Source organism: Schistocerca piceifrons, chromosome 2 (genome assembly GCF_021461385.2).
Source record: "Schistocerca piceifrons isolate TAMUIC-IGC-003096 chromosome 2, iqSchPice1.1, whole genome shotgun sequence".
NCBI lineage: Eukaryota > Metazoa > Arthropoda > Insecta > Orthoptera > Acrididae > Schistocerca > Schistocerca piceifrons.
The window spans coordinates 733,386,773-733,402,964 of NC_060139.1; the positions used below are offsets into that span (position 1 = coordinate 733,386,773).

The 16,192-nt window shown below is 38.6% G+C and overlaps 1 protein-coding gene across 1 annotated transcript in view; it reads right to left on the minus strand.

Annotated features, from left to right (window-relative positions):
• LOC124777259 (mucin-17-like) overlaps positions 1–16,192 on the minus strand; it is a 91,419-nt gene that overhangs the window by 63,589 nt on the left and 11,638 nt on the right. The window contains 6 exon segments of the mRNA XM_047252585.1: positions 1,766–1,941; positions 2,028–2,104; positions 2,197–2,309; positions 3,434–3,622; positions 3,814–3,935; positions 7,329–7,484. Coding sequence (XP_047108541.1) covers positions 1,766–1,941; positions 2,028–2,104; positions 2,197–2,309; positions 3,434–3,622; positions 3,814–3,935; positions 7,329–7,484 — 833 coding nt within the window.

Genomic DNA, 16,192 nt, shown 5'->3' on the forward strand with positions numbered 1-16,192 from the left:
TCAGCCATATTGGTATTTAGTAGTCTGAAAGCGGCCAGAATGTGGCCAAAGATACAAACAAATCTTGCAATATGCATCCTGTAATTGTCACTATAAATAAATTTTTTATACAGATTGTGGAAATGATCTACATCTAAATCTACATTTATACTCCACAAGCCACCCAACAGTGTGTGGCAGAGGGCACTTTACATGCCACTGTCATTACCTCCCTTTCCTGTTCCAGTCGCATATGGTTCACGGGAAGAACGACTGCTGGAAAGCCTCCGTGCGCACTCAAATCTCTCTAATTTTACATTCGTGATCTCCTCAGGAGGTATAAGTAGGGGGAAGCAATATATATTCAATACCTCATCCAGAAATGCACCCTCTCGAAACCTGGACAGCAAGCTACACCGCGATACAGAGCGCCTCTCTTGCAGAGTCTGCCACTTGAGTTTGCTAAACATCTCCATAACACTATCACGCTTACCAAATAACCCCATGACAAAACACGCCTCTCTTCTTTGGACCTTCTCTATCTCCTCTGTCAACTCGACCTGGTACGGATCCACACTGATGAGCAATACTCAAGTATAAGTTGAACAAGTTTTTTGTAAGCCACCTCCTTTGTTGATGGACTACATTTTCTAAAGACTCTCCCAATGAATCTCAACCTGGCATGCACCTTACCAACAATTAATTTTATATGATCATTCCACTTCAGATCATTCCGTATGCATACTCCCAGATATTTTACAGAAGTCACTGCTACCAGTGTTCGTTCCGCTATCATATAATCATACAATAAAGGATCCTTCTTTCTATGTATTCGCAATACATTACATTTGTCTATGTTAAGGGTCAGTTGCCACTCCCTGTACCAAGTGCCTATCCACTGCAGATCTTCCTGCATTTCGCTGCAATTTTCTAATGCTGCAACTTCTTTGTATGCTACAGCATCATCCGCGAAAAGCCGCATGGAACTTATGACACTATCTACTAGGTCATTTATATATATTGTGAAAAGCAATGGTCCCATAACACTCCCCTGAGGCATGCCAGAGGTTGCGTCTGTAGACGTCTCTCCATTGAGAACAACATGCTGTGTTCTGTTTGCTAAAAACTCTTCAATACAGTCACACAGCTGGTCTATGCCATGCTGAATGAACCAACTAACTCAGACCATAGAATCACATTGAAAAAGCAAAAACACAAATAATGGTGGATAAAATGATACAAAAAGAGAGAAAAATGAAAATAAAAGTTAATTTTCAAGTTTCTAAAAACTACAGGGAAGACAGCTGAGGGAAGTGAAATTAAACAATAGTCAAGATACAATATGAAACAGCAATACAGTCAGAGCAGTGTATCAAGAAATAAAGAAAAAACATTGGATGAGAATAGGATACAAAAATGTTGTTTAGCAACTTAAGATCTGACCTGTCCTGGTCTCTCTCTTGGTTCATACACATAAATTATAATTACCCCACAATTTTTGAACTCGGCTGTTTGTTTTACTGGTTCCTTCCTTCCACTCCTACAATTATTGCTGTTTTTATACTGCTTGTCATTTAGTTTTCAATAACACAACCTTTGATTCTAGAAGCTCAACCTTAACAATTACTTATGAGTAGCCCATCACCAATGAAACACAATTTTCTCCCTGTTTAGCATCGAAACCTTCCTCGTTATCTCATATTTACACAGTAAATAATGCTGGATCTTCAAATAACTTACAGAGTGTTCATGAGCACTGTAAACAGATATCCATACGTATACTTACAATTAGCTCGAATAGAGCCCATAGGGATGTGAAACTGATGTAATGTTCCTCCATTGGTGGCCAAATGTTTTTCCAGTCTTTCTCGGACTTCAGTCAATTTAAGTGGTGGGCGAGATGATTTTATTCCATCCTTAAACTGCCATCCTATTCGGAACTTGACAACAATACTACCTGGACTGAAAAATTATAAGCATTTTGGAATTATCTGTGATAATCTTACCTTCAATTTAGTATTGTTTTATAAAACTGCTTTTTTACTTACGAGAAGCTGAGGACCTTCACTAAAAGCTCTGCAGCTCCATATTCACGTTCTTGAAGAGTAAACAGAGCATGCAACAGCTGAAATAAATGAAAATCATCAGCTTATGGTCATAATTACAATAATGATTTACATTACAAAAACTACTTGGACAAACTGAAAATGTACTCACTTTTTCCTCAAGTTGATTTGCCAGATTATTATATTCATCTGAATTTTTATCACTATATTCTTGTTTGAAGTCCATGTCATCTATTTTTAGCTCCCCATCCAGAGTTCTTGGAACTATAAAAAAGATAATTACTGGAATAAGTCTCTCCTAGGATTTTTCTTGACACCGAAAGATTAGGCAGTGTTGAGATTCTTGACTGTTCTTGCTTTCTCTTCTCAGTAACTCTTCTCTGACAATAAATGATCCACCAAACATATGTACTGAAATCTACTGGTTAGAAAAATGTCAATTGGTACAATACTTGAGACTACACCACAGAATTTCAACAATTAGGTTCCTGATACTTCAAAAGGTAATGGTCTTCGGAATTTTGGATTTTGATATGATAGCTGATGACTATATTACTGAGGAACAGTTTCCATTCACAAGCCCATGTTATACCCATGTAAGCTGTTCTCAGAGCACATGCTGAGGGACTAAAAATTTACATCATCCCATGAAGTATGGCCAAATACTACAATGAAAATCCAACATCATTTTTCATCTTCTTCTTTTTTTCCATGACAAGAGTAATATAGCTTTAAAGTAAGTATTATGAATGTTATTCTGGCAAATGGAGTAGACTTGTTATTTGAGTAACATTTATGAATGTTTTCAATACTTCACTGTTGGACTCATCTTTTTGCAATTATTGCACATATTTCCCCTTTTACTTATGAGTTGCATGCGTGAGTTGCATGCATGACATAGTTGTGCCCAAAGCTACCATTGTTGTGCAAAACTGTTATGAAGGACTCTACCACATATTGCTATCTCCACACAGATGTGAGGAATATATTATGGTATATGCTTACAATATTTTATAGTGAAGTACGAAAAAGAGGCAGCTTGATAATGTCCATGGAGGGGGCAGGGCAAACTTAGCTAAAGTCTAACTCATGAAATAAATTGGTTACTTCAAAAATGAAACAATCTGCACAGGAAAATGATTTCCCTCAAGAAAGCCACAGTAGCTGTCATCTCACCCATATGAAAGACTAATGATTGTAGTATTGAATAACTGTAAATAAACAAGGCGAATCCAATAGCTATGTAACAAATGAGTTGTATTTCTTGAGGGAAACTGATGAAGTTTGAAAGTCACAGAAAGTAAATCATTACAATAAATAAAATTGATTACATTTTGACAGTTTTGTGATGCAAAGCATATACTAAAGTTACTTGAAAATAAACTTACCATAGAGACCACTCATGTCAGTAGTTGGCAATTTATCAGGTATACTTGGGAACAGTGGTGGTGGTGTGTACGATGATATTTGCCCTTCAGTTGTTGTTTCTAATGTTTTACTCCCTGTTGCACCTAACTGCCTACTGCTTACACTTGTATCACCAATAATGGGCTCTTCTTGTGCAAGAATAACTCCAGCTGAAATTTAAGGCATGAAATCTTTTAAAAATAGCAGACCTACTTCATTCTAAATGCAACAGTATAGATTGTAGTTTAAACATGCTGCTACAGTATTTTCAGCAACTCAAAACAAGTCCTCTTGTGTAATATTACATAGCTGAAAAGTCATCATATGCATAAAGTAAGGAAGTAAAAATTTAAATACTTACTGCCTGCTAAAACAGCAATTAATATTGCAACAGCCAATAAAATAAAGGCAATTCCCCAACAGATGCAACGTTTCCATGACTGAGATCTCCTTTTGTCTTTTGTGACATAGAGCTTCTCACCTCTGAAATTGAATAGGCTTTTTAGTATCCTGTGATCCAATAGTTTCTTTACTGTGACTGCTAACACAAAAATGAGTCCAATTTTAACTATTTTACTGTTTACACTAATAGTAAAATTTGGATTAGGTAGATTTTGATAAAACTGATTACACATTTTAAAAGACACATTGATATATAAAGCCTAAAAAGTAACTGATCGTAGATCACTCAAAGGTAGCAGTTGTTAAGTGTCTGAACCATTTCTACAATTTCAAATAAATGTGGATCATAAAAGTTGATTTTTTGTTTTCCTTAGTTATCTTCTACATTACATTTGGTAAGGGCTTCTCTTTTGTTTTGGGATGAGTCTTGAAGGTAATGGGTTTTCACCCCATCAGTTTCTGTCGGCAGTAATTTCACAAAAGATTCATACATTCGAGAGGCTTCTTTCTCAATAATTGATGACATTTGTGTTGGTTATTTGATACTTCAAATTTTACTGTGTTTATGTGTTATTGGCATTTGTTTCTTCAGTGCTGGTGACCATATATTGGTAAGTCACATTCTGTTGTGGTCCCAGTCATTCTTTTCCTAACTGGAATTTTTATTTTTCAGGTCTTTTTTACACTGGTAATAGCACAATTTGGTACAGATAGTGAAGATACAGAGTCTATCCTCATACACTTCATTATTATGTATTATTTTCATTGTGGCTGACTTCTCTTTTCATGTAAGCAGCAATTCCCATCATATTAATTAGTCTTATATTAACAATTCTTTTAGTTCAAACTGCTACAGCATCCTACAATGGCAATAACCACTGGAAATAATGATACCTCTCTTATGAAAAAAATCTTGGTACTCTCACTTTTATTCTGTTTTGTGTAAATAGTGCCCTTACATCTTTTGTTAAAAGAAACCTTCACAGTCGTGACAGCTACTTTAATAATATTTATAAAACAACAAGTGTTCTTTGAGAATATTAATGCCTACTGACTTGCTGTGGATGTACATCATATACAATACTTCTGCCCTCCCCCCCTCTCCCACATTTTTACAAAGTGCCCAATAACTCTAAATTTTTTCATGAGTACAAGTCACAAAATTTTTACATAATGTACTCCTACACGACAAATAATAGTCTTTACTTTTTTAAATTGGACTCAAAAAAGCCACGCTCATATAATGCAAGAATTCTGTTGCTCATATAATGCAAGAATTCTGAAGACCAGGTATTGTTATCTTTCTTGTCTCCTATACTTTTACTAGTGTTCACTTGTAAAATAATGTTAAAATGATAGTATGCACTGTTTAAGAATTGAAGATGAAGACAATACAGTAACCATCTACAGAACCAATAGCTTATATAGCTGATCAACAAAAAATAAGACAACTTTCTTTCACCGCCACATGAAGAATAAAGTGTAAAGTAGCACAACCACAAATGAAAGCATCTCCAGTAAGAAGAGAGAAAAAGAAGAAAAACATGTTAGTGAGGATCAGTGTAACAGAAGATTTTATTAAAAGTTAAACTAGAAAAAGGCAATCAAAAATTAAAGATGCTGGACAGATAGGGAATAAAGACTGTACTTACTAAATACACACTGTATTTTGACTAACAACAATAAACAACAAATCAAAATTATTCTTTACTTTCTGGAAGAAAAGGTTTACAGGGCAGCCAAATGAAAACATGACTTGTGAAAAAAGTGAGTAAATTGTTTAGTATTTTGAAATTAATTGCCATAGATGTTAATACAGCTATCCCACTGTGAGAAAATATGGTCAAAGCCTTCATGGAAGAATGTTTGCAGCTGCCTATGGAACCCAGGTATGCACTTCTTCATCCAAAGCAAATTGAAGGTCATGAATGTCTTTCTTCAGGGCTTCAAAAAAATGGATCTCACTTGGGGTGATATTGGGACTGTATGGAGGATGTGTAAGGGCTTCCCAGTGAAACTTCTACAGTGTATTTGAAATAATCTTGGCAACATGTTTGTGAGCATTATCCTGCAACAGAATGGCGCTGCTTTGAGTACACTGCAGAAATTTTGCTGTAGTGACCTTATACATTCTCCATACAGACCCTGTCTTGCCCCATGCAATTTCCTTTTTTCTGGAGCCCTCAAGAAAGAAATTGTGGCCGTTGATTTGGTTTGGATGAAAAGGTTCACACATGGATACAATCACAGTTCTGTTGGTAATCGCAAACATTTTTCCATAATGGCATTGACCATCTTGTCTCACAATGGAATAAGTGTATGAACAGTTATGACAATCACTTTTGAAATAATAAACAGTTTACTTACTTTTTTCCCATGTGTCTTGCTCTCATCTGACTGCCCCTTATACATTCTTCAAGTCAAAACAAAACAGGAAAAGATGTAAAAGAACATGAAAATGAATTCTGGATCATGAATGAAGAGACATGCACACACAAAATGTGAAAACCATGAAGAAAATATTATTTCTGAATGGTAGTTGAGACAAGAAAATAAAGTATACACAATGAAGGTGCCATAAAAAAGAAATAAAATAAAAAAGAACCTTCAAACATTGAACTTTGCAACATGCATTCATCCATTAATTGTCTGTGTCTGTGAATTAGACTATATTACTTACATTTGAAATACAAAGCATTTACAACAAATGCATCCCTAATGATTATGCTTGAGAATGAAAATATGCCCGTGCCTCATCTCATTTTAGACTGCAAGGACAATGAGAACATATTTAAAAAAACTCTTGGAGTGACAATATTGAGTAAATTTTACAAGTTTTGAGGAAGTACAGTACTACTAATAGTGGAAATTTCTTGATTATTCCCATGCAGTTAATAAATAGCACAGGTATCCAGATATTGTACTGTTATTCATACTGCAGTAAAGTGTTTTATGTAAGAAATGTACAAAATAATAATTAAGTAGATTTGCACACACAATGTTTTTCAGATGACATTGAAAGCAAGTTATAAATGTAAACAGTTATCTTTGCTGGGAATGATACACAGCAGTTTAATTACTTTATGATTCTGTTCAATAAAATACATGTTGTTGTACTACAACAGAGTCTATGCAGTCTGTATTTGTTTACGTTTCCTATGTTTCCAGTTAAATAAAAATGTAAACTATTTTGTTTTTTTTTTTTTAGTTCATTATGCACTCTACTTATAAGTGAAAGCAAAATATTTTACACAGCTGACAGCAATACACAAACATTAACACATGAAGCACAACATTAATGGTCAGTTTGAGGACACTGCAAGGACTAGGGAAAGGATAATAAGTGAAAGAGGTCAACCAAACTGCACCCAACCATATACAGGCAGCGTGCACTCAGCAGTTTATTCCCTCTACCCAGAAATTTAAATTAAAAGCAGAGACTCTTTGCTTATCCACTCTGTCAGAATCTCTGACCTCTCAGACATTTGCATCCATTCACGATAGTTGATGACCCCTTCCACAGGCGGGCTAACAGACAGGCCCGATCGATCCACCCCGGAACCGGGCACCTCCGGCTTGGGGAGCAGGAAGGTAATTCGCGACCGAGGTGGGTCTTCGGGAGTCCTTGCACTGTGAAGAAAGTATTGCGTGCAACTGACTAAACACAACAGACAGTGCAGGAAAGGTAAAGGGTTTCCAGATGTACCATGCATGTGTTAAGTGCCTTCTACATTTAGCATGTATTTACAGACCTTTTTTTTTTTTTATAAAATCACTTTCATTACTCTGCAATCAAGATTTGCTATGACAGTATTAGAGTTACAGGAAACTAGAAGAATAAAGTATAGTACTTACATTGATTACAGAACACAGTGTACTAGAACCATTCAAAAATTACATTTTTTTCAAATTATTGACGATATAATTTGATGAAGTGCAAAACTGTGTATCGTCAGAGAAAAGCTATACAAATAAAGTCTATTACATGCAGTTAAAGTATTCAGCAGAAATCAGTATGAGTGAAGTGATACACATTCATTACATTAATACACCATTTCTTTTTACTCCTTCTTTCCAAAATGTCTACAGTTAACTGTGCTTAATATGTACATATTAACAGTTTTAAGATTACAACTTTCATAGCAAACATGATGCATGTATAAGTGTTTCAATTCATGCAAGTCCCATTATAAAATTAGAATAGCATTCCAGATTTCAGTACATGAAGGTGATGAAAAGATTCTGGCATCACTGTTGTTATTGGCACTCTCCTTATTTTTAACAAAAACCTATTTCTACAAACAATTGAAAACTCTCAAAAACAGCAATAATACAGGTGAACACCACCATACACTAACTAGTTGCACTGCAATTCACATGTCACTTCTGTCCAGTAGGGTCTGGTTAAAAACAGAAGCATTGTTTACCAGATGAACTGAGATGAAAAACCACTGGTAAATTGGAACGATTTTGAACTCAAAAGTAATCAAATAGTAAAATGTTTACTTGATTGTCACATTTAACAGACATTAATGATGACTGATAGCTATCCAAAACGAATTCAAAATAAATACACTGTCTGAGAGTGTCTTGACATCAGCGGTGTTAGGTACAGATATAGAAACCTATTATATCTATGTCAGTGAAATATTGCACTTGTCAGTTCATGTTATGTTAAGTTAGCTTGGCTATAGTGCAATAGCGATACTGCAACAGCTAACTCTACACACACACACACACACATATACACACACACACAGCAGACAATATGGATTTCCTTTCCATCTAGTAAATGTAAGCTACTGAATAATGACAGTGTACATAAGAATTCATTTTTGAGTTGCTACCACAATGACAGCAAATAAACAACCTTCCTGCAGACCCTACAGTGGAAACACTTTTCGCCACCAATCTTACCAATCAGACTCAACCTAAGATCAATACTGAACTCTCCTTCAACATGCAAACTAACCTTACATCCACAGAAAGAACCACAATCCTACCTGCTGACAAAGGCTCCACCACTTTTGTTTTGAACCACAAGTATTACGCTAACTGTCAAATTCATCTACCTACAAACCCTGCCACATTGACCCCATTCCAGAAATCCAGTAGGATCTACAGTCTCTGTGCAAATCCTTGGGACCATCCCACAACCTCTCCCCAGAGTCCATCTCTCTCCTCATTCCTACCACTCCCTGCATCCCTGTCCCACATTACCTACAAAGCAATCCAGGGTACAGTTATGAACACGTGAATGGCACCATCCTATGCCAACCTATTCATGGGCCATCTAGAGAAAGCTTTCATAAATCCCCAGAATCCCAAAACCCTCACCTGGTTCAGGTTCACTGATGCCATCTTTGTAATCTGAATTGAGGGTGAGGACACACACATCAACACCTTCTCCCCCACTCCGTTCACCTTGTGCTACTAAATGCAACAAACCACCTTCCTCAATGTTGATATCCACCTCAAATGTGCATACATCAGTATCTCCATCCGTATCAAACCTACCAACCACCAGCAATACCTCCACTTCGACAGCTGCCACCTATTCCCCACCAAGAAGTCCCTTCCATGAAGCCTAGCCACCTGTGGCCATCACATCTGCAGTGATGAATCGTCCCTTGAAGTATACTGAGGGTCTCATGGAGGCCTTCACAGACCATAATTACCCTCCCAACGTTGCACAAAAACAGATCTCTCATGGCCAACTCTCAGGTCGCCCACCACCTCCCACAGTCCCACCATTCAACCACAGAGGAGCATTCCCCTAGTGACTCAGTACCACCCAGGACTGGAGCAACTGAATCACATTCTCTCCCAGGGTTTTGACTATGTCTCATTGTGCCCTGAAATAAGGTGAACGTCCTACCTACTTCCCTTCCCACTCCTCCCACTGTGGTATTCTGCCACCCAACGAACCTACACAATATCCTTGTCCATTCCTACACAACCTCTGTTCCCAATCCCTTGCCTCATGGCTCACATCCTTGTAATGACCTAGATGAAAGACCTGTCTCATACATCAACCCATCACCATCTACTCCAGTCCAGTCACAAGCATAACCTCTCCCATCAAAGGCAGGGCTACCTAAGAAACCAGTCATGTGATCTACAAGTAAGCTGAACCACTGTGCTGCATTCTATGTGGGCCTGACAAACAACACGCTGTCTGTCCACATGAATGGCCATAGACAAGCTGTGACCAAGAAATGGCTGGACCACTCTGTTGCTGAGCACACTACCCAACATGACATTCTTCATTTCAATGACTGCTTCACAGCCTGTGCCATCTGGATCCTTCCCAGCAACACCAGCTTTTCTGAAATGCGCAGGAAATCACGCTGCAATATATCCTATGTTTCCGTAACACTCCTGGCCTCAACCTTCATTAGTCACTGCCCTTACCCATCTAGCCCTTTCCCTGTTCCCGTTCCAGCATTAAAGAGCCCTCATTCCACCAATGCACCCACATTCTTTTCACTTCTCTCCTTTTCTGCTACCACCCTGCCCCCCCCCCTCCCCCCCCCCCCCCCCCGGTTCTCTGTTTAACCTCCAGACTGCACCTAGCTGCCCTATCCTTTCTCCACTTCTTCCCTGTATGCTTCCACAAGCAACACTTTATCATACCCCACCCCTACTCTGCTATCCTTCTCCCTCCCCACCCCAGCCTCCTCCTTACTCCACCATCCGGTTGCCTCTCCCATCATGCAGTGCTGCTCGCAGTCTGGCCTCAGCAGTCAGAGACCGTGGTTGTGTGTGTGTGTGTGTGTGTGTAATTTGTGTCTACATGTGTGTGTGTTTTGTCTATTGCTGTTGTAGGCCTAGTTTGGCTGAAAGCTCACTTCCGAACATCTTTTTGTTGTACCTATCTGTGACTCATCATCTCCGCTATATGATGACTAGCAACTACCCTTATCTTGGATTTTCCATTGTTTGATTCAACCAAATAATACTATAGGGATAGACACGAAGCCCACGCCTACCACAGTAGTACAAGTTTGTATGCCAACTAGCTCTGCAGATGACGAAGAAATGAACCATGGACCATGCCGTTGGTGGGGAGGCTTGCGTGCCTCAGCGATACAGATGGCCGTACCGTAGGTGCAACCACAACGGAGGGGTATCTGTTGAGAGACCAGACAAACATGTGGTTCCTGAAGAGGGGCAGCAGCCTTTTGAGTAGTTGCAGGGGCAATAGTCTGGATGATTGACTGATCTGGCCTTGTAACATTAACCAAAACGGCCTTGCTATGCTGGTACTGCGAACGGCTGAAAGCAAGGGGAAACTACAGCCGTAATTTTTCCCGAGGACATGCAGCTTTACTGTATGATTAAATGATGATGGCGTCCTCTTGTGTAAAATATTCCGGAGGTAAAATAGTCCCCCATTCGGATCTCCAGGCGGGGACTACTCAAGAGGACGTCATTATCAGGAGAAAGAAAACTGGCATTCTACGGATATGAGCGTGGAATGTCAGATCACTTAATCGGGCAGGTAGGTTAGAAAATTTAAAAAGGGAAATGGATAGGTTAAAGTTAGATATAGTGGGAATTAGTGAAGATCGGTGGCAGGAGGAACAAGACTTTTGGTCAGCTGATTACAGGGTTATAAATACAAAATCAAATAGGGGTAATGCAGGAGTAGGTTTAATAATGAATAAAAAAATAGGAGTGTGGGTTAGCTACTACAAACAGCATAGTGAACGCATTATTGTGGCCAAGATAGACACAAAGCCCATGCCTACTACAGTAGTACAAGTTTATATGCCAACTAGCTCTGCAGATGATGAGGAAATTGATGAAATGTATGACGAGATAAAAGAAATTATTCAGGTAGTGAAGGGAGACGAAAATTTAATAGTCATGGGTGACTGGAATTCGTCAGTAGGAAAAGGGAGAGAAGGAAACATAGTAGGTGAATATGGATTGGGGGGAAGAAATGAAAGAGGAAGCCGCCTTGTAGAATTTTGCACAGAGCATAACTTGGTTCAAGAATCATGAAAGAAGGTTGTATACCTGGAAGAATCCTGGAGATACTAAAAGGTATCAGATAGATTATATAACGGTAAGACAGAGATTTAGGAACCAGGTTTTAAATTGTAAGACATTTCCAGGGGCAGATGTGGATTCTGACCACAATCTATTGGTTATGAACTGCAGATTGAAACTGAAGAAACTGCAAAAAGGCGGGAATTTAAGGAGATGGGACCTGGATAAACTGAAAGAACCAGAGGTTGTAGAGAGTTTCAGGGAGAGCATAAGGGAACAATTGACAGGAATGGGAGAAAGAAATACAGTAGAAGAAGAATGGGTAGTGAAGGCAGCAGAGGATCAAGTAGGTAAAAAGACGAGAGCTAATAGAAATCCTTGGGTAACAGAAGAAATATTGAATTTAATTGATGAAAGGAGAAAATATAAAAATGCAGTAAATGAAGCAGGCAAAAAGGAATGCAAACGTCTCAAAAATGAGATCGACAGGAAGTGCAAAATGGCTAAGCAGGGATGGCTAGAGGACAAATATAAGGATGTAGAGGCTTGTCTCACTAGGGGTAAGATAGATACTGCCTACAGGAAAATTAAAGAGACCTTTGGAGAGAAGAGAACCACTTGTATGAATATCAAGAGCTCAGATGGCAACCCAGTTCTAAGCAAAGAAGGGAAAGCAGAAAGGTGGAAGGAGTATATAGAGGGTTTATACAAGGGCGATGTACTTGAGGACAATATTATGGAAATGGAAGAGGATGTATATGAAGATGAAATGGGAGATAAGATACTGTATGAAGAGTTTGACAGAGCACTGAAAGACCTGAGTCGAAACAAGGCCTCAGGACTAGACAACATTCCATTAGAACTACTGATGGCCTTGGGAGAGCCAGTCATGACAAAACTCTACCATCTGGTGAGCAAGATATATGAGACTGGCGAAATACCCTCAGACTTCAAGAAGAATATAATAATTCCAATCCAAAAGAAAGCAGGTGTTGACAGATGTGAAAATTACCGAACTATCAGTTTAATAAGTCACGGCTGCAAAATACTAACATGAATTCTTTACAGATGAATGGAAAAACTAGTAGAAGTCAACCTCGGGGAAGATCAGTTTGGTTTCCATAGAAATATCGGAACACGTGAGGCAATACTGACCCTACGACTTATCTTAGAAGCTTGATTAAGAAAAGGCAAACCTATGTTTCTAGCATTTGTAGACTTAGAGAAAGCTTTTGACAATGTTGACTGGAATACTCTCTTTCAAATTCTGAAGGTGGCAGGGGTAAAATAGAGGGAGCGAATGGCTGTTTACAATTTGTACAGAAACCAGATGGCAGTTATAAGAGTCGAGGGACATGAACGGGAAGCAGTGGTTGGGAAGGGAGTGAGACACGGTTGTAGCCTCTCCCTGATGTTATTCAATCTGTATATTGAGCAAGCAGTGAAGGAAACAAAAGAAAAATTCCGAGTAGGTATTAAAATCCATGGAGAAGAAATAAAAACTTTGAGGTTTGCTGATGACATTGTAATTCTGTCAGAGACAGCAAAGGACTTGGAAGAGCAGTTGAACGGAATGGATAGTGTCTTGAAAGGAGGATATAAGATGAACATCAACAAAGGCAAAACGAGGATAATGGAGTGTAGTCGAATTAAGTCGGGTGATGCTGAGGGAATTAGATTAGGAAATGAGACACTTAAAGTAGTAAAGGAGTTTTGCTATTTGGGGAGCAAAATAAATGATGATGGTCGAAGTAGAGAGGATATAAAATGTAGACTGGCAATGGCAAGTAAAGCGTTTCTGAAGAAGAGAAATTTGTTAACATCGAGTATAGATTTAAGTGTCACGAAGTTGTTTCTGAAAGTATTTGTTTGGATTGTAGCCATGTATGGAAGTGAAACATGGACGATAAATAGTTTGGACAATAAGAGAATAGAAGCTTTCGAAATGTGGTGCTACAGAAGAATGTAGAAGAATAGGTGGGTAGATCACATAACTAATCAGGAGGTATTGAATAAGATTGGGGAGAAGAGAAATTTGTTGCACAACTTGACTAGAAGAAGGCATCGGTTGGTAGGACATGTTCTGAGGCATCAAGGGATCACCAATTTAGTATTGGAGGGCAGCGTGGAGGGTAAAAATCGTAGAGGGAGATGAAGAGATGAATACACTAAGCAGATTCAGAAGGATGTAGGTTGCAGTAGTTACTGGGAGATGAAGAAGCTTGCACAGGATAGAGGAGCATGGAGAGCTGCATCAAACCAGTCTCAGGACTGAAGACCACAACAACAACAAGAATAACAAAACATACGATTTTGATAATGAAGCAAAGAAATACAGGGATAAGTATTTGGAGAAAATAAGCATTTGATGGTGACTGATATCTTGAAAACATTATGGTACATAGTTTACAAAATAGACAATAACTGAGATTGTAACTTCTCACTCTAGGTTTTATTAAGACAGTGATACAGTAAATAACCAATATTTATAGCATTTCACTCAAAATGTTATGGTGACAATGGCACAATACTACCCAGCTCCCCGTCATCACTGTTGTCAGAATCAGCATAAAAACTGTCATTGTGGTCATCACTGAGTCATTTCATTAGCTGTTCTTGGTCACTAATGGTACCTTCCATCGTCTGTGCTCCCTAAATAAGTTTTTTGATATGCTTGACATTCTTCCTTCAAGAGGCTGCACGCACAGTCCCACGAGCTTCACTCAACAGCCTTTCTACCCCTGTTATCGTAAGACCTTATTATTGTTTCTTGTGTATGTCTTCACATCATGATGGGGTTAAAAATGTCACTAATATGGTGGCAGCCTTATCGCAGTATCATGCTGCTCTATGGTGATTTTGTCTAATCAGGGTGTATATGTGGACAAGCAAAAAAAATTCTCAGATTTTTCCCAGATCTCCTGGTTAAAAATACACTTTCTCCTGGGTGAAACTACACTTTTTCCATGTTAAGTGACAGTATACTTTCCCTTGTAACTGTAAAAATTTTGTCAGTAATTTGAATCATTATGGTTTTATACAGCTACTTAGAATTTAGTGGCACTTTAGAAAATGAAACACAGGGGAAAAACATGTTTTGGAATGTTCTTTGATGTGCAGCAACATGTATGCAGCATATTTTTGTATTACGAAAGTATAAAACTGGATTCCACCAAACACTGCATGTTACTTTCTGAAGCATTGAAATCAAGATTGCGATGTGCTTTTGTAAGCCAGTCATAGCTCATGTCACGTGACCTCGCCAGTCGATAACAGCGGATATTCAAAGCATAGGACATGTGACATAGTCAGCCAATAGCAACATCACTGTTAAGCAGTGCAAACACACAAACAGGAAAAGTTAATGGTTGAAATTAATATACACATCTGTATATTGAGCAAGCAGTAAAGGAAACAAAAGAAAAATTCGGAGTAGGTACTAAAATCCATGGAGAAGAAATAAAAACTTTGAGGTTCGCCGATGACATTGTAATTCTGTCAGACACAGCAAAGAACTTGGAAGAGCAGTTGAACGGAATAGACAGTGTCTGGAAAGGAGGATATAAGATGAACATCAAAGAAAGAAAAACGAGGATAATGGAATGTAGTCAAATTAAGTCGGGTGATGCTGAGGGAATTAGATTAGGAAATGAGACACTTAAAGCAGTAAAGAAGATCTGCTATTTGGGGAGATAAATAACTTATGATGGTTGAAGTAGAGAGGATATAAAATGTAGACTGGCAATGGCAAGGAAAGAATTTCTGAAAAAGAGGAATTTGTTAACATCGAGTATAGATTTAAGTGTCAGGAAGTCGTTTCTGAAAGTATTTGTATGGAGTGTAGCCATGTATGGAAGTGAAACATGGATGATAAATAGTTTCTGAGGATTCCTTGAAGCTCCACCTGGACATCAGGAATGGGATTACCTTGGCAAACTTTGTATGTGGTGTTGTCTGAAAGCTGACGCAGTCCCTCAGCCACATACTCCCGACGATCAAGTACCACGGTCGTGGAACCCTTGTCCGCCGGAACAATGACGATGGAGCGGTCAGCCTTCAGATCACAGATAGCTTGGGCTTCAGCAGTGGTGATGTTGGGAGTAGGATTGAGAGGCAAGGCTGGAAGTCAGAAATTCCTGGAAGGTTTGGAGAGGGTGATTTTGAGGAAGAGGAGGTGGGTCCTGCTGTGACGGAGGACAGAACTGTTCCAGGCAGGGTTCAATTTGGATAGTGTCTTGGGGAGTTGGATCATTAGGAGTAGGATTAGGATCATTTTTCTTCATGGAAAAATGATATTTCCAGCAGAGAATACGAGTGTAAGACAGTAAATCTTTGACGAG